Source organism: Sinocyclocheilus grahami, unplaced genomic scaffold (genome assembly GCF_001515645.1).
Source record: "Sinocyclocheilus grahami isolate Dianchi unplaced genomic scaffold, SAMN03320097.WGS_v1.1 scaffold545.1, whole genome shotgun sequence".
Taxonomy (NCBI): Eukaryota; Metazoa; Chordata; class Actinopteri; order Cypriniformes; family Cyprinidae; genus Sinocyclocheilus; species Sinocyclocheilus grahami.
Window position 1 is genome coordinate 484190 of NW_015505724.1, and position 24690 is coordinate 508879.

At 37.9% G+C, this 24690-nt stretch overlaps 1 protein-coding gene across 1 annotated transcript in view; it reads left to right on the top strand.

Moving 5' to 3' along the window:
- raf1a (Raf-1 proto-oncogene, serine/threonine kinase a) overlaps positions 1-22830 on the top strand; it is a 27438-nt gene extending 4608 nt beyond the window's left edge. Inside the window, exons 2-17 of the mRNA XM_016238685.1 lie at positions 2492-2698; positions 3099-3211; positions 5801-5903; positions 5997-6154; positions 6527-6619; positions 8697-8841; positions 14374-14398; positions 14515-14544; positions 14786-14880; positions 15642-15759; positions 15834-15918; positions 20175-20351; positions 20456-20502; positions 21072-21190; positions 21293-21424; positions 22324-22830. Coding sequence (XP_016094171.1) covers positions 2516-2698; positions 3099-3211; positions 5801-5903; positions 5997-6154; positions 6527-6619; positions 8697-8841; positions 14374-14398; positions 14515-14544; positions 14786-14880; positions 15642-15759; positions 15834-15918; positions 20175-20351; positions 20456-20502; positions 21072-21190; positions 21293-21424; positions 22324-22494 — 1794 coding nt within the window. The 5' untranslated portion in view covers positions 2492-2515 and the 3' untranslated portion in view covers positions 22495-22830. The remainder of the gene's footprint in view (positions 1-2491; positions 2699-3098; positions 3212-5800; positions 5904-5996; positions 6155-6526; positions 6620-8696; positions 8842-14373; positions 14399-14514; positions 14545-14785; positions 14881-15641; positions 15760-15833; positions 15919-20174; positions 20352-20455; positions 20503-21071; positions 21191-21292; positions 21425-22323) is intronic.
- The last annotated feature ends 1860 nt before the right edge of the window (positions 22831-24690 follow it).

Below are 24690 nucleotides of genomic sequence, written 5' to 3' on the forward strand. Positions count from 1 at the left end.
GAGGTTTGTAATTTTATTAATGAAGAATATTGCGAAGTCGTCAGCTGTTAGAGTTGATGAAGGAGGGGGAGGAGGACAAAGGAGGGAGGAAAATGTTTTAAAGAGCATGCGAGAGTTAGGCGAATTGTTAATTTTGTTGTGATAGTATGTCCTTTTAGCAGTGGAGGCATTAGCAGAGAATGAAGAGAGGAGTGATCGATATACATTAAGGTCAGTAGGATTTTGTGATTTTCGCCATACTCTTTCTGCAGCTCTGAGCTTAGAACGATACTCACGGAGAACATCAGATAGCCAAGGGGCAGAAGAGGTGGAACGAGCTGGCCTGGAAGACAAGGGGCAGACAGTATCTAAACAAGATGTAAGAGTGGAGCAGAAAGTAACAGTAGCACTGTTAACATCAAGAGATGCTAACTGTTTAGGGGAAGGAAGCCAAGATGAAACCATAGCAGATAGCCGGGAGGGTGAGAGCGAGGGTAGGTTACGTCGAAAGATGACACGTGGAGGAGTATGTGTTGTGTCAGGAACCATGTTGAGGTTAAGAGTGAGGAGGAAGTGATCCGAGGTGTGCAGTGGAGTAACCAGCACATGATCAGTGGAGCAGTGTCGTGTGTAAATAAGGTCCAGTTGGTTGCCTGATTTGTGAATTTAACCATATGATACAAGTAATACTATTATTTATGGACCAGTTCTTTAAAGCTGCCTAAGGGACTATAACATCTGCATGACAAAATGTAAAAGTGTAAGAGCTAAGGTTTTTATTTGGTGGGAGTAATAGTAGCCTTTTACACAGAGCTTGGGACTGGCATCAAAGTTCAGTAACGGCAGTAGTTTATTGGTATTGTTCAGTCATGTTCCTGAATGATTTAACGTATTATAGTTTACTAATAACATCCAATAATTGACCATCCTATACCATTAAGCCAGTTTATAGTTGCAAATAAAGTCACTCTCAGTATACAGTGGGTACGGAAAGTATTCAGACCCCCTTAAATTTTTCACTCTTTGTTATATTGCAGCCATTTGCTAAAATCATTTAAGTAAATTTTTTTTTCCTCATTAATGTACACACAGCACCCCATATTGACAGAAAAACACAGAATTGTTGACATTTTTGCAGATTTATTAAAAAAGAAAAACTGAAATATCACATGGTCCTAAGTATTCAGACCCTTTGCTCAGTATTTAGTAGAAACACCCTTTTGATCTAATACAGCCATGAGTCTTTTTGGGAAAAATGCAACAAGTTTTTCACACCTGGATTTGGGGATCCTCTGCCATTCCTCCTTGCAGATCCTCTCCAGTTCTGTCAGGTTGGATGGTAAACGTTGGTGGACAGCCATTTTTAGGTCTCTCCAGAGATGCTCAATTGGGTTTAAGTCAGGGCTCTGGCTGGGCCATTCAAGAACAGTCACAGAGTTGTTGTAAAGCCACTCCTTCGTTATTTTAGCTGTGTGCTTAGGGTCATTGTCTTGGTGGAAGGTAAACCTTCGGCAATGATTTTAGCAAATGGCTGCAATATAACAAAGAGTGAAAAATTCAAGGGGGTCTGAATACTTTCCGTACCCACTGTATATATATGCAAATGATACATAATATCTAATCTAAAAATAAGCTTTCAAATCAATAGGTAAAGCTTTAAAAATGACTTTGAGTCTCTGTATACCTACATATAATATCAACTATATGTGACCCTGAACCACAAAACCAGTCATAAGGGTCCATTTTTTGAAATTGAGATTTATACACCATCTCAAAGCTGAATAAACAAGGTTTTATTTGTTAGGATTGGACAATATTTGGCTGCGATACAACTATTTGAAAATCTGGAATCTGAGGGTGCAAAAAAAATCTAAATATTGAGAAAATCATCTTTAAAGTTGTCCAAATGAAGTTCTTAGCAATGCATATTACTAATAAAAAATTAAGTTCTGATATATTTACGGTAGGAAATGTACAAAATATCTTAATATCCTTAATATCCTAATGATTTTTGGCATAAAAGAAAAATCTATAATTTTGACCCATACAATGTATTTTTGGCTATTGCTACAAATATCCCCCAGCGACTTAAGACTGCTTTTGTGCTCCAGGGTCACATATAAACTATATAAACTTCACAACTTCCACTTGCACTGACAAAGCAAGATTGTTTTATTTTAGTTGTCCTCTTTCACAGACAACTTTTGTCTTTTTACTCTGTAAATATGTTTTCAATCAAGCACCGACTCTCTCACAAGAAGCAAATCGCAGTTTCTGTCTTTTATGGCACGTGATTGGCCAATTTCATGTGCACGCGCTCCATAAACTCAGGATCAGAGCCTGAGCTGACAGAGAAAGTTGATGATCCGTGTCATGGTTACAAACCAACAAAGCCTGAGTGAATTGGTTTGGTTTTGTCAGCTCAGAACTAATCCTGTAACCCTGAGTTTGTTCAGCTAGCATCATGGTACAGTTCGTAGAATCACACTTTTTTTGTTTTTGTTTTTTCCAGACGTGAGTGCTAGAGGCTATTGTAATGGAGCAGCTTCAGGGAGCATGGAGATCCATCACCAACGGTCTGGGAATGAAGGAGTCTGTGTTTGAGAGCTCATGCATGTCTCCTGTGATCCAAGGAGTGCCATGTCAGCACCGCTCCTCAGACGACTCCAGAACCAGCCGCACCATCCGAGTCTTCCTACCCAACCAGCAGCGGACTGTGGTGAGAGAGCCAGATTAGATTTCTGTTCATGATAGAGTAGCAGGGAAAACGCATTTCAGTCATATTTCAGTCATATTAAAATAAACGCTTCAGCCAAGGTTGCCACTGTGTGCTTGCTGCTAAACATTCAGTAGTGCAAGTGGAAAAAATACACAGAAGGGTATGGTCAAAACTGTTGTAATTACAGTAGTACAGTTTTAAGAAATAATTTCCTTTCAACAATAAGCTGTCTCAAACAAGTAAAACTTAAGTTCTTCCTTGGAAGGTAGTCTGCTTGTAGCATAAAAGGCATTTAAGTCTGCTTGCAAGTTTTATTGTTTAAAGGATGTGAAATTAAAATCATATTCATGGATTATTTTGTGTGTTTCTGTGCTTTGCAATGATGTGCACGCTCCTGAAGGTGAATGTGCGGCCAGGCCTGACGCTCCACAGCTGTCTGATCAAAGCGCTGAAGGTTCGAGGGCTCCAGCCGGAGTGCTGCGCTGTCTTCAGTCTCCATCCAGGACAGAGGAGGTCGGTCCATGCAACAGATTATTATTTTTTTTAAATGTATGCATTCAGCAGACGCTTTTATCCAAAGCGACTTACAGTGCATTCAGGCTATACATTTTTTTAACCAGTATGTGTGTTCCCTGGGGATCGAACCCACAACCTTTGCGCTGCTAACGCAATGCTCTACCACTGAGCCTGAGACTTTGAAATACCAAGATTGTGCACTCTTATTACTATGAGAGGGAGAAAAGTGCAGTGCACAGTATGGCAGAATAAGTCGCACCTGCTAAAAGAGTTATTTGCTAAAGTCATCGCATCACTGCAGCTGCTGTTAGAGGCTCCGGTTGCCATAGAAACAGTGTCCGGAGCCCACGCTTAAAGTCCCATGAAATCAAAATGTAAATTTTTTGGCTTTTAGTATGAATATGTTTGACTTATAGTTATCTATAAGCTAGTGTGCTCCAAAATTTGTGTGTAGAAGATATAAGCTTTCAAAACTTACACAGTCTCTCACTTCCCGGCAATTTTGATGACGTCACCCTGCACTTCAGCTTCTCATCAAACTTTCTGTCCAATCAAATGCTCTCTAGAATCTGAAATGTCCCACCCCCTGCACTATAAATAGACGCTGACACTGCAGCTGAAATAGGTCATTTGTTCACAGAATTAATATTTTCTGTATGCTGAATGGCACGTAGTGCACTATATGGGGGATATGGAACGATTCAGACAGTGTAAATGCGACCCTGGACCACAAAAGCAGTCTTAAGTATGGGGTATATTTGTAGCAATAGCCAAAAAAAACATTGTATGGGTCAAAATTATCGATTTTTTGTTTTATGCCAAAAATCATTAGGATATTAAGTAAAGATCACGTTCTACTGTAAATATATCAAAACTTAATTTTTGACTAGTAATATGCATTGCTAAGAACTTCATTTGGACAACTTTAAAGATGATTTTTTCAATATTGCAATTTTTTTGCACCCTCAGATTCCAGATTTTCAAATAGTTGTATCTCAGCCAAATATTGTCCTATCCTAACAAACCATACATCAATGGAAAGATTATTTATTCAGCTTGATGCATAAATCTCAATTTGAAAAAAATGAGCCTTATGACTGGTTTTGTGCTCCAGGGTCACAAATATGCTTTCCATTGGGTTGAAAGAAGTCTGGTTTCGCGTTGTGTTGTGTACGCGAACCGTCTGCTTCGGTCCAGAAACACGATATCACGGAGCGGATCATATGCTCGAGTCGCGCAGACCACAAACTGTATCAGACCCGTTTGAATTCTACACAGAATTCTATATTTTATAGCGATTCGGATCAGATTAGGAGGAGAAACGTTTAGACAAACAGCACTGGCGAGTAGAAGAGATAACACCGGTGTCCTGCAGCAACATAAATGACCCAATTTTCAAGCCACACATCCTCAGCATCATTATAATCACTGTTTTGCTTTAGTAACAGTTTCATATTGAATCTAAAGGGCTGATCTATTAGACTGTGGCTGTCATACGCTGTTAAATGCAGCTTTACCGAGCGCAATGGCTCTGGCCCAATCTGTGACGTAAACGAAGCACTATTGGCTATTTAAAAAGGGGGCGGGGCTGCTCGATATGTCCCGCCCCGTCTTCCTGCTCTAGTTGAAATTACGTCACCACATAGCATAACTCTGCGTGTTTCAAGGCACTTCACCTTTAAGACTGCGCATTGACTGGTCCAGCCTGAAAACCTTTTTTTACGGCTATTTGAGAATAAGAAACAACATTTACAGTAGAGTTTATGTCAGATTCTATCGAATTTACCATTTCTATGAACAATACTTTTTGTTAACTTTATCATATGCCTTTAAAATAATAATAATAATAATAAATTCTCATTTAACTTTTAACATCTTGCTGTGTTTAAAGTATTGTGAGAGTATTGCATCGTGAGATCAGTAAACTGAATCATGATGTGAGTATATCATTACACTCAGTATTAACTGGCTAAACAAATGCTGTCTACACTCACTACACGCAGCATCAGAATCACTTCTCTTAAAGTTCTTAAAAATCGATGAAGAATTAGAGGTCGACCGATAGTGTTATTTTCTGATACTGATTATGACTAAAATTGGAAGATATGTCCAATATGATATTAACATGATTTTGATTCTAATTCACTTAACAAGATCTACTTTACAACACATCCTCTTCAGAGTACTCATGTTTATTGCAATAAATTGAATTACCTTCAACCCCTGAAACAAAGCATAAGTGATATATTTTTATTCAAAACGGTGAATAAAGACAAAAGCCAAGTTCCCGTCCTTGCTGTGTAACATGTAACCCAGGAGCATGCAGCTAACAGCTAATGTTGCAGTTCTCCAAAGCAGCAACTAGTTAAAAACAAATGAATTATCAGTTTAATTGTCTTAAATGGTGCTGATGATGTTTTGTCCCACTCGCTGTATAGATAATGTAGTGTACATGTAAAACCGTATACATTGGCCTTTAGAAAGGGGCAGGAATAAGCACTCCGCAAGCATGTACAGAACAGTCCCACACAGTGCTCATGCAGTTTTTGCTTGATCTCATGAGCTACCTTGTGTTTATGATTACAGCAAGAAGTCTCGTATGGACTGGAACACAGACTCTACCTCGCTCATTGGGGAGGAACTTCTAGTGGAGGTTTTGGACCATGTTCCCTTAACTACACACAATTTTGTAAGTGCTGCAGAGGGGTTTTTTGTGCATCTTGAACATTTCATTTCACAGTTAATAAAAGAGTCCTGAATCTATTATTTATTTCATTTTCAGGTTAGAAAAACATTTCTGAAATTGGCTTTCTGCGACATATGCCAGAAGTTCCTCTTGAATGGTTTCCGTTGCCAAACATGTGGCTACAAGTTCCATGAGCACTGCAGCACAAAAGTGCCCACAATGTGTGTCGACTGGACCAACATCAGACAACTGCTGTGAGTGTTTCTTATATACTCGCAGAACATATCCAGCAACTTAAAAATAGGGTTTGCACAATCAAAAAAAAATGTTTCCATGATATGATCAGATGATTTATCGATCAGATTCACTGCAAATAGTCACATCAGTATTTGCTTCGAAAAGACCCAGTGTGCGTAATTCAGATCAGGTTACATCGTTGTACCATTAAATATGCTCTTGGTAAGTGCAGTTTGTTGGTGGTTCACTGACTGTGGACTAACAAAAATATGCTTCACATTCAAGCTTAAATTGTTCATATGGTAGGAAAATGTCTTATTTCCTACTTCAGAACAAAGAAGTGAGTAGAATTATTCCAGAACGCATGACACTGATGTGACCTCTGACAGATTGTTTCCGACTCCTGGCGAGAGTGGGACTCCATCTCTCCCTGCACTTACATCTCGGAGAATGAGGGAATCCCTGACGAGGATCCCTAGCAGGTAACCTCTGCCTCATCTCAGACTGCTTTGCCCCCATTTCAGCTTTGAAACCATTTGTTTTCTGTAAATGTATAATGGGCCTCATTTATGAGTTCGTTCGTACATATATAAGTAAATTCTGAGTAAGGTTGCAAAGGGGTGGAACATTTCCAGAAACTTTCCAAAAATCCCTGGAATATTCCAAAAAAATCCTGGAAAGTTCTCAAAATTTACTGGAAATTTTCCACCTTTTTGCAACCCTAATTCTGAGTAATTGGCGCATAAAATGGGCCTTTCCAAAAACACTCTTCTGGATTTACAAACACATCATAAACCTCAGATTTGTGAAAAATCGTTAGCTCGTATTTCATGAATGCGGCCCAATGTACGTACATGTGTGTATATATATATATATATAGTATATGAAAAACATAATAAGTTGCATACATCAATAATGCTTTATTTAATAATAGTTTGCTTCTTGTTGAGAGGTCTCCTATTACTTCCATAGGCAATCCGATTTATGTTTTTGTCTGATGGATAGTAAAATTAAAAAAAGAAAGAGAAAAAAAACCCCTAGCAAGCAATATGTGGCGGTCTCTTTTGACTTGGCTCTTTAAGAAGGTCATGAAATGCATTTTTTAAATGATTTTATAATGTTTCCTGAGGTGCACTTATAATCTTAGTATGTTTTTTATCAGAATGGTCATAATTTAAATCTAAATCATTTTCCACCCTGAATTTAGGACACTGCTGTGATTGACTAACGCCTTTGCATTTGAAATAAGCATTACATGTGAAACTCTTTTTAAACTTTGACTGTGTTTTTACTGTAACAACCGCCGAGTTGAACTCATCTTGCAGCGCTACACTAGCCAAACGGCCATGTCTGCCGGAAAAATCGTTAGCTCGTATTTCATGAATGAGGCCCAATGTACGTACATGTGTGTATATATATATATATATAGTATATGAAAAACATAATAATAAGTTGCATACATCAATAATGCTTTATTTAATAATAGTTTGCTTCTTGTTGAGAGGTCTCCTATTACTTCCATAGGCAATCCGATTTATGTTTTTGTCTGATGGATAGTAAAATTAAAAAAAGAAAGAGAAAAAAAAACCCTAGCAAGCAATATGTGGCGGTCTCTTTTGACTTGGCTCTTTAAGAAGGTCATGAAATGCATTTTTTAAATGATTTTATAATGTTTCCTGAGGTGCACTTATAATCTTAGTATGTTTTTTATCAGAATGGTCATAATTTAAATCTAAATCATTTTCCACCCTGAATTTAGGACACTGCTGTGATTGACTAACGCCTTTGCATTTGAAATAAGCATTACATGTGAAACTCTTTTTAAACTTTGACTGTGTTTTTACTGTAACAACCGCCGAGTTGAACTCATCTTGCAGCGCTACACTAGCCAAACGGCCATGTCTGCCGACACACAGTGCGACGCGATTCCTGCAATCTCACCAATACTTTCCTCATAACTAACACAGTGGAAACACGGTAGCACTTTATTTTACAGTCCTGTTTCATAGGTACTAACCCTAAACCTAACCCTACCCTAAGTAGTTGCCTTACATTAGCAGAACTTTCTTAGGTAGGTACACTGTAAGTACACGTACTGTAAAATAAAGTGCAACTGAAAACACAGTGTAGATTTTAGACTCATTGAGCAGTGTAAACCGTGTCATTGATTATAACGGGAGTTTTGGTGGAAATGCAGAAATCAAATCATTGATAGACTCGCTCTGATCTTGAATTGACTGCGCCAGCAATTATAAAGAGAGTGATCTTTGATCGCTTTCTGTGCGTAAAATAATCACGAAAGAGTTGGGAGTTTAGTCACTGGCTTGATTCACTAATGCATGCAATGCAGTAGATGACAAAGAACATCTGTGCATGAGCCCTTTCACTTTACACCCATCACAGCTCGTAACGGGCATGAAATGCAGTTTCACGTTATTATACCAGTCCCCCCACCACCCCCAAATTTCTATGATGTTTAGTCTCTAGATACTCCGACAGTCTGTTTCACATAACACGGTCAGTTTATATGCTGTAGTCTGAGATGTGTGTTTCCATTAGCTCTGTGCACAGTGATTCAAACCCTGGTGTCTTCATTTTCTCCAGCGCTTACCCCCCGTCTGGAGCGGCTCTGACACAGAGACTGCGCTCCACCTCCACTCCCAATGTCTGCGCCACAGTGGCTGTCGACAGCAGCCAGATCGAGGTAAACTCTGCTATAAAACCAGCCGTCACTCCAGCCATGAAGATTATCTGTTCTTCTCTATCCTGTACTTCCACCTTTTTTCGATCTCCACTCTAATCTAATATCCACAAGCTTGATAAAATAAATGAAAGCGAGCAGATTTGCCATTCTCCTCTCTCTTGTTCCCTCTTCTCTACACTGTCGTGTTGTTACACGCTGCTGGGGAGTAGCTAGACACGTCTCCAAGCTCCTGGGGCCATCAGCAGTTCTGTCTGAAGAGAAGAGTAGGTGCTGTTCTTCTCTTCAGTAAGGTTGTGTTTAAAACAGTGCAGCTGTCTTGTTGCCTTTACGGATAGATGCTTTCTTACACTGCCTGTGAACACAACAGTTTGCAAGTTTGGATGCAGCCTGTGTTTGGTGCGAAGTCCGTCTCTGAGCTTAATAATTCACTGTGCCTACTATTTATTTCCATGTTGCAATAATCAGTAATCTACTCTACGATACAAAGCTTGTTACTCTTTCATTTTTAAAAGGGAAAGTTCATTACAACATTATTTAGTCACCCTTGTATCATATGTTGTGTTCCACAGAAAAGTGTCTCAGTGTTTCCACATGATAAAAGTCAGTGGGGTCTGATGTTGTTCTTCAAAATGCATACAGATAGGGAATGACATGAGGGTTAATGATGATCCCGGTTTGTTATTTTTTTTTAACTATTCCACCAAGTCTGTAACTAGTCCAGCTGCAGAGCCTAGTTATAACATCCATACCTGTTTCCATGCATAAAACTATTTTAAATCTTTTCACTTATTTTAAAAACTTGCCACGAAAATGTGCTAATAGAACTAACTAATATAAAATATAAACATCATATATTATTTTTGTACATGCATTAAATTCAAAATTTAAAAAACTTAAATGTAGGTAAAAAGAGAAACCTTTATGATAAACTGATCTCTCTCTCTCGCTCTCTTTCTTTAATCTATAAGATGTGCTCTTGTTTTTGCACCTAGGTCTCGTGCCCCTCCCCATGTTCCACCCTATGTTTTGTATTTAATGGTTTTTGTTTTATTGTTGTCCTGCTGTGTACTTTCTGTTAATTATGTATCTGTAGTTTTGTCAGTCTGCTAACACACACACATATGCACTGCCATACCCCTTCGAATACATACAATCACATTTATACACATACAGTACGAACGGACCCACACATTAATACACATTTCTGCTTATTGTTCATTAAAACATGTCATCTATCACTTTTGTAACCTGCGCCAGCAATTATAAAGAGAGTGATCTTTGATCGCTTTCTGTGCGTAAAATAATCACGAAAGAGTTGGGAGTTTAGTCACTGGCTTGATTCACTAATGCATGCAATGCAGTAGATGACAAAGAACATCTGTGCATGAGCCCTTTCACTTTACACCCATCACAGCTCGTAACGGGCATGAAATGCAGTTTCACGTTATTATACCAGTCCCCCCACCACCCCCAAATTTCTATGATGTTTAGTCTCTAGATACTCCGACAGTCTGTTTCACATAACACGGTCAGTTTATATGCTGTAGTCTGAGATGTGTGTTTCCATTAGCTCTGTGCACAGTGATTCAAACCCTGGTGTCTTCATTTTCTCCAGCGCTTACCCCCCGTCTGGAGCGGCTCTGACACAGAGACTGCGCTCCACCTCCACTCCCAATGTCTGCGCCACAGTGGCTGTCGACAGCAGCCAGATCGAGGTAAACTCTGCTATAAAACCAGCCGTCACTCCAGCCATGAAGATTATCTGTTCTTCTCTATCCTGTACTTCCACCTTTTTTCGATCTCCACTCTAATCTAATATCCACAAGCTTGATAAAATAAATGAAAGCGAGCAGATTTGCCATTCTCCTCTCTCTTGTTCCCTCTTCTCTACACTGTCGTGTTGTTACACGCTGCTGGGGAGTAGCTAGACACGTCTCCAAGCTCCTGGGGCCATCAGCAGTTCTGTCTGAAGAGAAGAGTAGGTGCTGTTCTTCTCTTCAGTAAGGTTGTGTTTAAAACAGTGCAGCTGTCTTGTTGCCTTTACGGATAGATGCTTTCTTACACTGCCTGTGAACACAACAGTTTGCAAGTTTGGATGCAGCCTGTGTTTGGTGCGAAGTCCGTCTCTGAGCTTAATAATTCACTGTGCCTACTATTTATTTCCATGTTGCAATAATCAGTAATCTACTCTACGATACAAAGCTTGTTACTCTTTCATTTTTAAAAGGGAAAGTTCATTACAACATTATTTAGTCACCCTTGTATCATATGTTGTGTTCCACAGAAAAGTGTCTCAGTGTTTCCGTGTGATAAAAGTCAGTGGGGTCTGATGTTGTTCTTCAAAATGCATACAGATAGGGAATGACATGAGGGTTAATGATGATCCCGGTTTGTTATTTTTTTTAACTATTCCACCAAGTCTGTAACTAGTCCAGCTGCAGAGCCTGGGATGGTTGTAAAATTTGTAGTTATAACATCCATACCTGTTTCCATGCATAAAACTATTTTAAATCTTTTCACTTATTTTAAAAACTTGCCACGAAAATGTGCTAATAGAACTAACTAATATAAAATATAAACATCATATATTATTTTTGTACATGCATTAAATTCAAAATTTAAAAAACTTAAATGTAGGTAAAAAGTGAAACCTTTATGATAAACTGATCTCTCTCTCTCGCTCTCTTTCTTTAATCTATAAGATGTGCTCTTGTTTTTGCACCTAGGTCTCGTGCCCCTCCCCATGTTCCACCCTATGTTTTGTATTTAATGGTTTTTGTTTTATTGTTGTCCTGCTGTGTACTTTCTGTTAATTATGTATCTGTAGTTTTGTCAGTCTGCTAACACACACACATATGCACTGCCATACCCCTTCGAATACATACAATCACATTTATACACATACAGTACGAACAGACCCACACATTAATACACATTTCTGCTTATTGTTCATTAAAACATGTCATCTATCACTTTTGTAACCTGGAACGTTCGTGGATTTGGTTCTCAGACAAAGAGGATTAAAGTTTTTAACCATCGAAATAAACTACAAGCCGACATATGCCTTCTGCAAGAAACACATCTATCAGAATCTGATCATAACAAAATTAAATAATCAAAGTACAGTCATTTATTCTCGGCTCCCTACAACACAAAACAGAGAGGAATACGCATTCTAATAAGTAAAAAAATCTAATTTGTTCATAACACCACCGTTATAGACCCCGAGGGACGTTTCATTATCATAAACATCTCAATTAATAATAGCCCAGTTACAATTGGCAGTTTATATGGCCCAAACACAGACGACCCATCTTTTTTTCCAGACCTTTTTTTCCCTTCCATTTCAAATTTTTCTAACTGTCCAGTCATAATAGCAGGTGATTTCAACACAGTTTTAGACTCAACAATAGATAGATCTAACAGTTTGGCCAATAAACGTATCTGGAAATCTGCAGAAACCATAAAACAGTTCATGAGTGATTTTGGTCTTGGCGATAGGTGGCGTCTACAGACGTTAAAGAATACTCATTTTTCTCACCAGTCCACCACTCATATTCCCATATTGACTTCTTTCTCACCAGTAATTCTATCATATCAAATCTTTCTGAATCAAAGATCCATCCAATAGTTATTAGTGATCATGCCCCAGTAACATTAAAATAAAATATAACTAATCCACATAAACCCATTACTAGATGGGCGATTTAACACATCTCTTCCGAAAGACCATGACTTTGTCAGCTATTTTAAAAGAGAGTGTGCATGCTCTCTAGAGATGAAGGACTCCCCGGAATCATCTCCATCTCTTCTGTGGGAAGCAGGGAAGGCAGTACTAAGAGGAAAAATCATTTCATTCTCCGTTTACACAAAAAGGAAAGAGAAGGAACAACAAGCTGAACTGGAACAAAAAAATCAAAGAATAACCCAGCAGAAGAAACACAGGATACATTAAGAAAATGTAAATGTAAATGAAATGAATTCATCAATAAACATACCCAATCCTAATTCATAGGCTAAGACAAGAAAACTTCCATCACAGTAACAAATCTGGTAAATATTTGGCAAATCAAATCAAGCAAAATAAGGAAAAAACAGCAATACCAGTTATTACAGACACAGCAGGGAAGTCCACCAATTCACCAGAAGATATCAATCAAATCTTTCAACATTTTTACAGTAAATTATATTCCTCTGAGAAAGACCAGTCTCAGAAAGACATCAATTCATTTCTCAACAATATCAACCTACCTCAACTTTGTAAATATCAAATAAATACTCTTGAATCCCCTTTAACAGAACAAGAAATCTTTAATGCCCTTAAACTCATGCCGAACAATAAAGCACCAGGTCCGGATGGATTCCCTGCTGAGTTCTACAAACACTTTTGGTCCATTTTATCACCACTCTTCATCCGAATGATAAATGAATCAAAACAAAAATCAAAACTCCCAGATAACCTGAACACAGCCACAATCCAAAACCAAGGATGGGATTGTCCCAACTTATGCTGTGCTCATGGAGGGCCCAGAGGCAGCCTTACAATATCTCACTATTTATAGCTTTATTATTATTATTGTTGTTGTTATTGTTGCTGTTGGTGATTTGTTGCATTTAATTTGTCACTGGTAAATTGTATATCTGTTTGCATAATAATAATAATAATAATAATTTAAAAAGACAAACCTTTAATTCTAAAGCAGCAAACAAGTTTAAATATTAAAACGTATATAAAATGGTTAAAGGTTTGGAACTTTTGCATTGAAATCTTTTTAGGTCCAGTAGACATAAATATGGAAAGTAGCGTTACATTCCTCCCCATCAGCTCAGATATTTCTAATATTTATTATTTAAAAGTTTACAAAATGTTATGCAGTATATCAAATGAAACAATAGAATCTACTAATAATGTTTAAATGCTGTATTTTTCTGCATCAGTTTTGTTGCTCTATCCTGTCACCTCAGGCGGTGATTGTGTGATGTTTAGTGGTTAATCTACTGTCGTTACAACTCACACAGTGTTATAACCATCCCCAGTCCTCGCCATAGACCATACAACAGCTGCTGCAATAAATGTACCTTACTATACTTTGAAATTTAGCCGACTCGTTTTCAAGACAGCAGCATCCTATGACACTGTGAGAGGAAAGTGTTTGAGACAATGAGAAGTGGGATCTAAAAAGAAACCATCGAAGGGGTTTGTGTCTAAGGAAGCTCTTAAACTTTCTTCTTCTGCCTCTGTTCTGTGTTTGCATGACCACAAACCCTTTCTTCATGTTGCTTGATGTCAAGAATCAACTCTCAAAAACATTAAGGACATTAAGAAGGGAATAATAGGATCGTAACTACAGTAGAGAATTATCTAGTGTGTGATTAGTTGTGTACAGTACACATCATAACAGCCGGAAACTGTATAAAATGTGCAAAATGTGCTTCTGTCTTGCAGCGCGCTCTAGGATTTGCAAGAGTGAAAATACCGATGAGCAATTTTGTGTTATTCCTTAATATTTTTTTTGTTTGCCTTTCATGCAGGACGCCATGCGCATTCACAATTCAGGTAAGAATAAATCATCAAAACAGATTCATTTGAATGCAATAACAATGTTTTTGCTGTAGTTTAGTTATAGGGCATGAATATGGATCAGGTTAATGTTTTTGGCCATCTCTCTACAGCTAGCAGTTCTCCGGATCAGAGTCCAACAGGTAACATTTTAAACATTATGTACTTTTTTCACAGATAGTCATATTATCTTATGCTTTGAATAAACGTGCATTAGTAATGTTTGCTCGATGCGCCCTCTTGTGGCCTTCACCCTAACTGAAATTATGCATTTTAAATTAGAATATAATTCGAATTTTGATCATATTTAGTTTTTCAGCCAGTTTGACAGCCCTAATAGGAACCTGCTCAGACTCTGGAGTGTCACCAGTCTAATCCAATCAGCAAAACTGTACCAGTTATATATGTCCTTATCACAGAGATATAAAGAGAAGTCCACACCCATGAAAGAGCTCAACTTCAAACAGTATTCCCAGAGTGTAGACACAAAACCAGTTGCCTGATGTCTGATGATGATCATTTTTGAACATAACACTATGGTTTGAATATTGTGGTCTGTGAGTATAAAAATCGTTTGGTCACATTTTGCATTTTATTTTCATGACTTTTAAGCACATTTTCCCCCCAAATTCTCATTATTGTAGCAGAAATGGTTGTACAGTAGTGAAAATCAGAAAGCTTTTTTAAACCACATTAATGGCAGAACAACAAATACTACAATGATGTCTACTTTACATTTGTACTTTTCAATTTTAAATATTCATTACAGTAATGAGAATTTAGTTGGAAAATGTCACACTTCAGAATATGTTTCCTTTAACATTAACTTAAAGTTAAGTTCATTTGTTTGTAGTAACTACACATGAACTAACAATGAAAAAAATACTTCTAAAGCATTTATTATTATATTATTCTTAGTCAATGTCAATTTCAACATTTACTAATGCATTATTAAAATAAAGGTCGTATCTATTAATATTATTATTAACAATGGACAGTTGTATTTTTATTAACTAACATTAACAAAGATTATTAAATACTGTAACCAATGTATTGCTCCTTGTTAGTTAAGTTTATTTAATGCGTTAACTGATGTTAACTAATGGGACCTTATTGTAAAGTGTTACCAGAAAATGTGTGCAATTGTTGTGAAATGTAAATAATTATAATAATAATGGCCATGAATTATGACTGTTTAGCCTACTTCACTAAGTGCTTAACATTAGTTGCTGTTTTGTAGCGGCCGAGGGATAAGAGAGACTCGAGCTATTACTGGGAGATTGAAGCTAACGAGGTCGTGCTGCTGAACAGGATCGGCTCGGGCTCCTTTGGAACCGTGCACAAAGGGAAATGGCACGGTAAGCATAGATTAACTGCTCCAGTAAAGTCTAGCTGCTATGACTGGGTTAACTTACACTATAACACGCTGCAGGTGATGTGGCTGTGAAGATATTAAAAGTGACCAAGCCGACACCGGAGCAGTTTGAAGCCTTCCGCAACGAGGTGGCGGTTCTTAGGTGAGATGTTCATACTGATTGTCAACAGGTCACTGTCCCCAGTTCAAAGGGGATGACATATTTAGAGCAGTATACAATATGACCCTGGACCACAAAACCAGTCATAAGGTTAAATTATTTTAAAATTGAGATCATCAGACATCAAGCTGAATAAATAAGCTTTCCATTGATGTATGGTTTGTTAGGATAGGACAATATTTGGTCGAGATACAACTATTTGAAAATCTGGAATCTGAGGGTGCAAAAAAATCTAAATATTGAGAAAATCATCTTTAAAGTTGTTCAAATGAAGTTCTTAGCTGTGCATATTACTAATCAAAAATTAAGTTTTGATATATTTACGGTAGAAAATTTACAAAATATCTTCATGGAGCATGATCTTTACTTAATATCCTAATGATTTTTGGCATAAAAAAAAATCTATAATTGTGACCCATACAATGTATTTTTGGCTATTGCTACAAATATCCCCCAGCGACTTAACACTGCTTCTGTGCTCCAGGGTCACATATAACAAAAGGAAAATTGCAACCTGCGTATTACAGTATTGCAGCATATTCTGTCCCCGTGTACTCATTTAACATGAGCTCTATGAGTGACAGTTCACTAGTACAATTTACTCACAAAACCTATTAAAACATACTAAAACAGTGTTTGTGGAAGACAGCAAAGCAATGCACAAAGTATTAGTGCTGGGCGGTATACCGGTTCATACCGAATACCGGTGCTTATTTTTGTTATGATATAAATTTTTAAAATATCGCAATACCGGTGTATGTCGCTTAAACAACGTTCGGACCGCGACACTGTTTGAAAGGGGTCCCTTTTCACTGTTGCACTGTGGTGAGGGAACAGCTGCATGTGTTACTAAGCGTGAAAGCTCCGAAACTGAAGCTGTAGAACTAATAGAACGTGATGACACAGAAGAACTCATCCACAATATCCACACTGACCGCCACAAATATCCACCGCCCCCTGCCATCAGCTCCCGCGTCTCACACACACGAGCGCGACTTTAGCACTAGATTTAGCAACTTACAGACCCTTTTAGCATCTTTTTTCCATAGAACATTCATACTGACTAACCTAGAGACTTTTTTGGATAACTCTTAGCTATGGTTCAGTTGGAGGATTTCGCCAGTGCTGTCCCGCGAGCGCGAGGTCTGGCTTTTTATTGATTAGAAGTGTCGCCTCTCTCGGCGTCTGTTCTGTGCAGTGAGCGACAGAGAAGCACCGCAGCAGACTCCTCAATAAATGAGTACACAACAGCGTTTCCTAGCACCTGTCGCTTACTGATTGTTTGGAATTATAAATATGAGCGTAGTTCGTCTGTTAATATCACATGCACTTTTTTGTTTGTTGTTGTTTTTAGTTTGTTACTCAGACACAGGCAGTGCTGCATGAGACAAAAAAAGTAATCTAGCCAAAACAACCACTCTTTAGTGTAGATGCATGGTGATTTTATCAGACGATGCCGTGATTATAAATGAGAGTGACTCCTGGTTAACATGTATTAAAAGGGGTCGTGTTTAGTCACTATTTAGTGTGGTATTTTTTGACACTATTCACTCATCATGACAGTAAAATAGAGCATTCTAAGTCAATATACTGCAATATTTCCTCTCAATCAGTAGAAAATATGGTTAACATCCGGTCATGCATGAAAAAAAAATACCGTCATGTATCGTGAAACCGGTATAATTTTGAAAAATACCGTGATATACATTTTTGTCATACCGCCCAGCACTACTAAGTATTACATTACATTTTCGGAGTGCCTGTATTATTGGCAAAGGTTGTTTACTCTAATAGAGAAAACAAAAAGAGTGACATCTGGGAGAGCGGCGTGAAGAGTGAGGACAGTGGATTTAGCTTTTAATGCGGCTGATCCGAGTTTGAAGCTGCCTCTTTCTGATCCCATTTTTCTCCATAAAAAGCTTAATATGACCAAGTGCTTGGTTTAAAGACGTCAAACGACTCGATAAATCTGCTGAGGGGCAAACATTAAACTACCATGCATCGGTGTAAATTGAGTGTGTTTCTCGGAATCTGATATTAGGAAAAATACTTTTTTATCTTCGTATATTCTAACTTAAACCTTTATGAGTCTGATGAAAGAAAATGTATTTGTTAAAGAGAAGAATATTGACAGTCACGGTATTAGCAATAGCTGTATTAACATTAGAAGTAGTATATGCCCTTAACTCTTTCCCTGCCAGCGTTTTTAAGTTTCCAGTCATCACCAGCATTTTTGATCATTTTCACAAAACTTACATGGCCCCCAGAATATTTTGATGAATGAATATCTGAACATGCAATATGTCAAAAAAAAAAGAAGAACAGAGCCTTCTTTAAAAAAAAAAAAAAAATTATTATGTATATACATGATTAGTTTTTTTTTAATCAACACCTGAATGTGGGCAAGTTTCATTAAAAAAGCAACATTTTGGACAAAAAGCTGAGAAAATCATGTTTTTTTTCTGTCTTTGCAATTTTGCAACTAGTTTGCTTTTTTAAGTTGTATTTATTTATTTATTAATTTTTTTAATAATGAATTTAAAAGACATTATGATTGTTAGCTAATGATTACCCAAGGGGTATCAGATAATTCTCAAGTGAGATATTATAATATATATTATATATAGAAGTATTTTGCAAGCTCACGTGTCTTTAAAATTGAATTACTTGCTGTTATGTCACTGATTTGCAAAATGGAAATATGATGTGTGACTTAAAATTCATAACATTAAAGGAATAGTTCACCCAAAAATGAAAATAATGGCAGTGAATGGTGCCCCTGTTTTTGAAGCCTAAAAACTGCATCCATCCATCATAAATCCGCCGGGTGCTCTGGCTCCGGGAGCCGTGTGGAGGAGCTTTATGATGGATGGATGCAGTTTTTAGGCTTCAAAAACAGGGGCACCATTCACTGCAATTATAAAGCTTGGAAGAGCCAGGACAATTTTAAATATAACTGCGATTGTGTTCATCTGAAAGAGGGATGCCCTGAGGGTGAGTAAATCATGGGCTAGTTTAAATAGAGTAAAGCATTTTCATTTCAATTCAATTTATTAGCGTAAATCTAATTTTCATTTTTGGGTGAACTATGCCTTTAACAGAGTGTATAAAAAAATGCACTGGAGAAAAGCATATTTTAATTGCATTAAACAGCCCAAGCACTTGCAGTATTGTCTTATTTTTGGCTTGAGAACATGTGAGTTGGCAATTCTGCATTTGCAACTCAAAACTGTGAACTTATCAATTTTATTTCGTTATTTAAATGAATAGGCCTACATTCGGAAACAGGTGCAGGTAGTCACCGGCATCAGCTGAAAATATAAAACAAGTAATCTTTGTGTGGACGACTGGCAACAGCTAGTTTTAAATTCTTTAGACACCACACACTAAACGACTTTAAACACAGACAGAAAACACCAATTCACATGACAGCTGTCAGTCAAACTCATCAAGAATGATGCAAAAACACATTTGATTTATTTTAGCATTTGAGATCATATATAATAATGAGACAGTATAATAGTTTTGTTATTGTGTTGAAATAGATTAAACAACAATTATTTAACAAATATTTCTATAATAAACTGGGGGGGGGGGGCTATTCATCATAGTTCTTCATCGTGTTCATGCGTGATGAATTTCATGATACCGTGTGAGAAATGGTCACATCTATGCCATGCCTAAATGACATTTTCAGACCTGTAGTTCATTTGCTTTGTTCTGAAACGGACTTAATTTGTTACAATGTTGCATTTTCCTTCTTTCGCTTTGGTTCACTTTCACAAGGCAACATTGCAAAGTGTACCAAGCTGTGTTTATGCAAGTGACGTGAGTAAAACTGTCCCCTTATTGGTCAGAGTTCACCGGTTTACGTTCATTCTTGTAATGCGCTAATGTGCTCGCTCACAGAATCAGACACTGCTGCTTATAATATAACATATTTCCCGTTATGAATTATGAGACCGTTTGGTTCGTTGGTCGGTTGGGTCAGATTGCTTTCTCACCACAAGCGAACCGCTCCAGAGACCACCTCGTTCAGGTGATCTCGGACTGATTATTTTGATGCCTAAACGAACCGAACTAAGGGAGAAAACGGGACGGGTTCTGAAACATTCGCTCCAAACGAGCCAAAGAAAGAATTCGGTCAAATCGCCAACCCCTATTGCATTGCATAAGCAGAATGTTTGCATTCGATGCATCTGAAGTTTTGTGTCCTGTTGTGTTTTTGCTGCCCACAGGAAAACCAGACATGTCAACATCCTGTTGTTCATGGGCTACATGACAAAAGACAATCTTGCGATTGTGACGCAGTGGTGTGAAGGCAGCAGTCTCTACAAACACCTCCATGTGCAAGAGACCAACTTCCAGATGTTTCAGCTGATAGATATCGCCAGACAGACCGCTCAGGGCATGGAGTGAGTTTCAATCCTGTGACTGATGGATGTGTCTTCATTCAGTGTCTATAAGTTCACTGTGCATGTCTCAGCAATCATTTATCATGTTTTTTTCCCCCTCACAGCTATCTACATGCAAAAAACATCATCCACCGTGACATGAAATCAAACAGTATCCTTTTATGATGCATGTAGATTCATTCTGTTCTTTTGCGGTTTAAAGGCAGATGGGATAGGTTTAGCTAGAGTTAGCATTTAGTTCACCTCACCAGCCACTCATGGAGCATCGGATGCATATTGCACACAATCATGGTAAAAGCTTCCCAAAATCACAATCTCTGGTTGGCAAGTTATACACAATGTATGGCAAAAATAAAGTAAGCCCTGGTTTTTGCCAATGTCTGCAATGTTCATGTGCCAATAATTATTAAAAAGAGTCACTTGCGGATGAAACAAAGCCCTTTCTTCAGCTTTATACATCTCAAATTATTCTTATAGTGTATAGGGAGAAAATATCAGCTTAGTACAAAGTAAATCTAACAGCCATTTATTAATAGGGTAAAAACAATGTAACAACCATATATTTCATTTAGGAAATAACATCCTGTTTTTGTTACATCATGCTTAATATTTCTTTCACCCAGTATAAATTAGTCTTAAACGAGCTGTTTTTGGTTAGAAGGAGCAGCCTTAATGCAGACTGCCAAAAGCTGCTAGACTTTGACTTTAACTCGAGCACAGACATCTTCTTACATGAAGGCCTAACAGTGAAGATCGGCGATTTTGGGCTGGCCACAGTGAAGGCCAGATGGAGCGGTTCTCAACAGGTGGAACAAACATCGGGATCTATTTTATGGATGGTCAGTGCATTGCTCAGCATCTCAGATTCTGCCTGTTTCATTCTGCTCTGAACATGCATCTGTCATTGAGCTTTACCCACATTTATGCTCTTCGCCCCTCAGGCACCTGAGGTGATCCGAATGCAGGACTTCAACCCGTACAGCTTCCAATCTGATGTGTATTCTTTTGGCATTGTGCTGTTTGAATTAATGACTGGGGAGCTGCCCTACTCACAGATAGCTAACCGAGATCAGGTAACACACACAAAGCCTGAAGGGCTGCAAAACAGGCACACGGTTTACCCAAGCTATTAATGTTATGTTAGGTTTTTAATAGTTAAGTTCATACATATTACATTGATCTGTTTATCAATTGTAGAGGGCAGCACTTAGCGAATTCTTCACATGCCTTTCAGTAAGCAAGAGGCTAATATGAGACTAATGGTTTATCCAACTTGACTCTGCATACATTTGTGGACATGCATGCAGTATCTCTCCTAGTCTGACCCTGAGTGAGTGAGTGAGTGTGTGTGTGTGTGTGTGTGTTTGAGTGTGTGTGTGTGTTTGAGTGTGTGAGTGTGTGAGTGTGTCTGTGTTTGTGTTTGAGTGTGTGAGTGTGTCTGTGTGTGTGTGTGTGTGTGTGAGTGTGTGAGTGTGTCTGTGTTTGTGTTTGAGTGAGTGAGTGAGTGAGTGTTTTTTTGTTTGTGTGTGTGTGTGTGTTTGAGTGTGTGAGTGTGTTTGTGTGTTTGTGTGTGTGTGTTTGAGTGTGTGAGTGTGTTTGTGTGTGTGTGTGTGTGTGTGTGAGTTTCAGCTTCTGGAAGCGTTTTTCAGCTTCTGGAAAAATAATCCTAATGGTTCTGAAAATAGAATTGACATTACGCAAAATCTAATCTTCTTATTATTTTGTTTGATTTTTAATCAAAATGTTTCCTGGATGTGTTTTTGATTTTTTTTTTTTTTTTTGTGAGATTCATCAATTTTATGTTAGGATTATGAGAAAGTTTAGTCTATTGAAAACAGTTAGCTATTATTTAAATACGTCCCACAATAAAAGACTGTGCTGCTGTGTTTTTAGTACTAAATATTTGAATGCATATATATTTACAGTGGTTCCCTGTGCTTTCTTAAAGCTTTGTATTTACTGTTTTCTTCAGATCATCTACATGGTTGGTCGAGGATATCTGTCTCCAGACCTCAGTAAGCTCTATAAGAGTTGTCCTAAAGCCATGAAGAGACTGGTGGCTGACTGTATCAAGAAGTCCAAGGACGAGAGGCCTCTTTTCCCCCAGGTGTGTTTGCTTTCCTTTAACAGATTATCTAACTGAACATACAAGACGCAAAATCAGTGATGTTATAGAGTTGCTGCTTATGATTTCCAGCATGCTTGGTATAGACAACAAAGTCCAAGATCGTTTTTTAATTTAAATGGCATTTACTGCATTGGATTAAATCAGAAGGTGTTGTGTTTAACCCATTGAATGCACAGGAAGTTTCAGTCAGTTTAATCGTTCTTCTAAATCACAGCACGGCTTTCATTGAAGCTGAAGCACACTCACAAACTAGGAGTGCACCGATACCATATTTTTCAGATCCGATCCGATACCAAAAAATCTGAGTATTTGCCGATACCGATACCAGCACAGTTTTTTTTTTATCTGTGTAGAATTTTTTATACCTCAATGTGTGTTGACCTGATCATCACTCTTTTGTGTGTTAAACACAAGCTACTAAATATAGACAACTTTATTATAAAGAAAAATAGCAAATGAAAAAATATATAATCATACTCTATGACAAAAATACTATTATAAACTAGGTTAGTGGATAATTCAGCAGCAATAGTTACTCATGAGTGCACAATAATTGTATAAATTCTAAACAGTTAGTGAAAAAAACATTATTTAGTGGGGAACAAATAAAAGTGAATAAGTATAGGGCTAAATCTGGTAAAATGTTATACATTGCTCTGTGTTGTTGTAAAATACATTCATGAAAACCCAGTAAATATGTTCATATATAAATATATACTATAAAATGAAAAGAGATTTCTTTTAAATGTATAGCACAGTAATGAGGCAGCAACATATGATAGATAAGACAGAACAAGAAAGGCTTTTAATAATCTTTTCATTGCGCAAAAGTATTATAACATGAAAGGCTCCTATACAGAGCGGCACGAAGCGCTTATGTGCAGAATGATGCGCTTGAAGCAACACGGAGTCACAGCGCGCAGCATAGAGAAGATCAAAGCACAAAGGGAAGAGATACTGATGCGTAGTGTATTATATCTGTGCAATAGTTTATTGAGCCTTTTCTTTTAACACTTTTAAAGGGGTCATATGATGCGATTTCAATTTTTCCTTTCTCTTTGGAGTGTTACAAGCTCTTGGTGCATAAAGAAGATCTGTAAAGTTGCAAAGACTAAAGTCTCAAATCCAAAGAGATATTCTGTATAAAAGTTAAGACTCTGCCACGCCCCCCTAAAACGGCTCGTTCTAACACGCCCCCACATATCTACCTCACTATGTGGAAATATTAGCATAATGCGCCCAAATGTGCACGCAAAGAAAGAAGGCGTGGTTTCAGTAACCGCAGTTAGTGTTGAAGCAGCATGTCAGGGAGACGCTGTGTGTTTCTAGGCGAAAGCAAAAGCACTTTATTTGGCCTTCCGAAAGTAGATGCATTTAGGAATCTTTAAGATTACTTACAACAGAACAGCAATGCATTTTATGGACGACCGTTTCATGAACCTAGGAGAGGAGGTAATGAAAAGAAGCGTTTGAGAGAGGCGGGGCATAGAGGACCTACAATAATGTACAGTATTTGAAAAATAATGTGTTTTTTGAACATCAAAGCATGTCAACATATTCTGTTACACCAAATACACCAAATAATGATCTTTAAAATAGCATCATATGACCCCTTTAAAATTCAGTTACTGTGTTCGTGAAGAACAATAGTGCTCTCTACTCCAGTGTAGTGATCTCTAACAGACAGCCGGTAGAAGTAACGTGCTTTAGAAACAGCACTAAACTCCTTTCATGCAAAACCACTGATCTTTATCTACAGATCAAGTATACACTCTAAAAAATGCTGGGTTAATACAACCCAGTGCTGGGTAAAATAGGGACAAACCCAGCAATTGGGTTGTTTTGAGCCAGCGATTGGGCTAAATGTTTAACCCAACCTTCTGGGTAGTAACCCAACCGCTCGGTCAAAACAACCCAATTGCTGGGTTTGTCCCTATTTTACCCAGCACTGTGTTGTATTTAACCCAGCATTTTTTAGAATGTAATAATAGGAACACTGAATCTAACTTTATTTAACACGTTGAACTCTTTGTCATGTGCCTCAAACCATTCTGCAGTGGCAGGGTGCATTATCCTGCTGAAAGAGGCCACTGCAATTGGGGAAAACCATTGACAGGTGTACAGTAGGGGGTCTGCAACAATCTTTAGGAAGGCAGTTCAGGTCAAAGCAACATCCACGTGAAGGCAGGACCCAAGGTTTCCCAACACAAC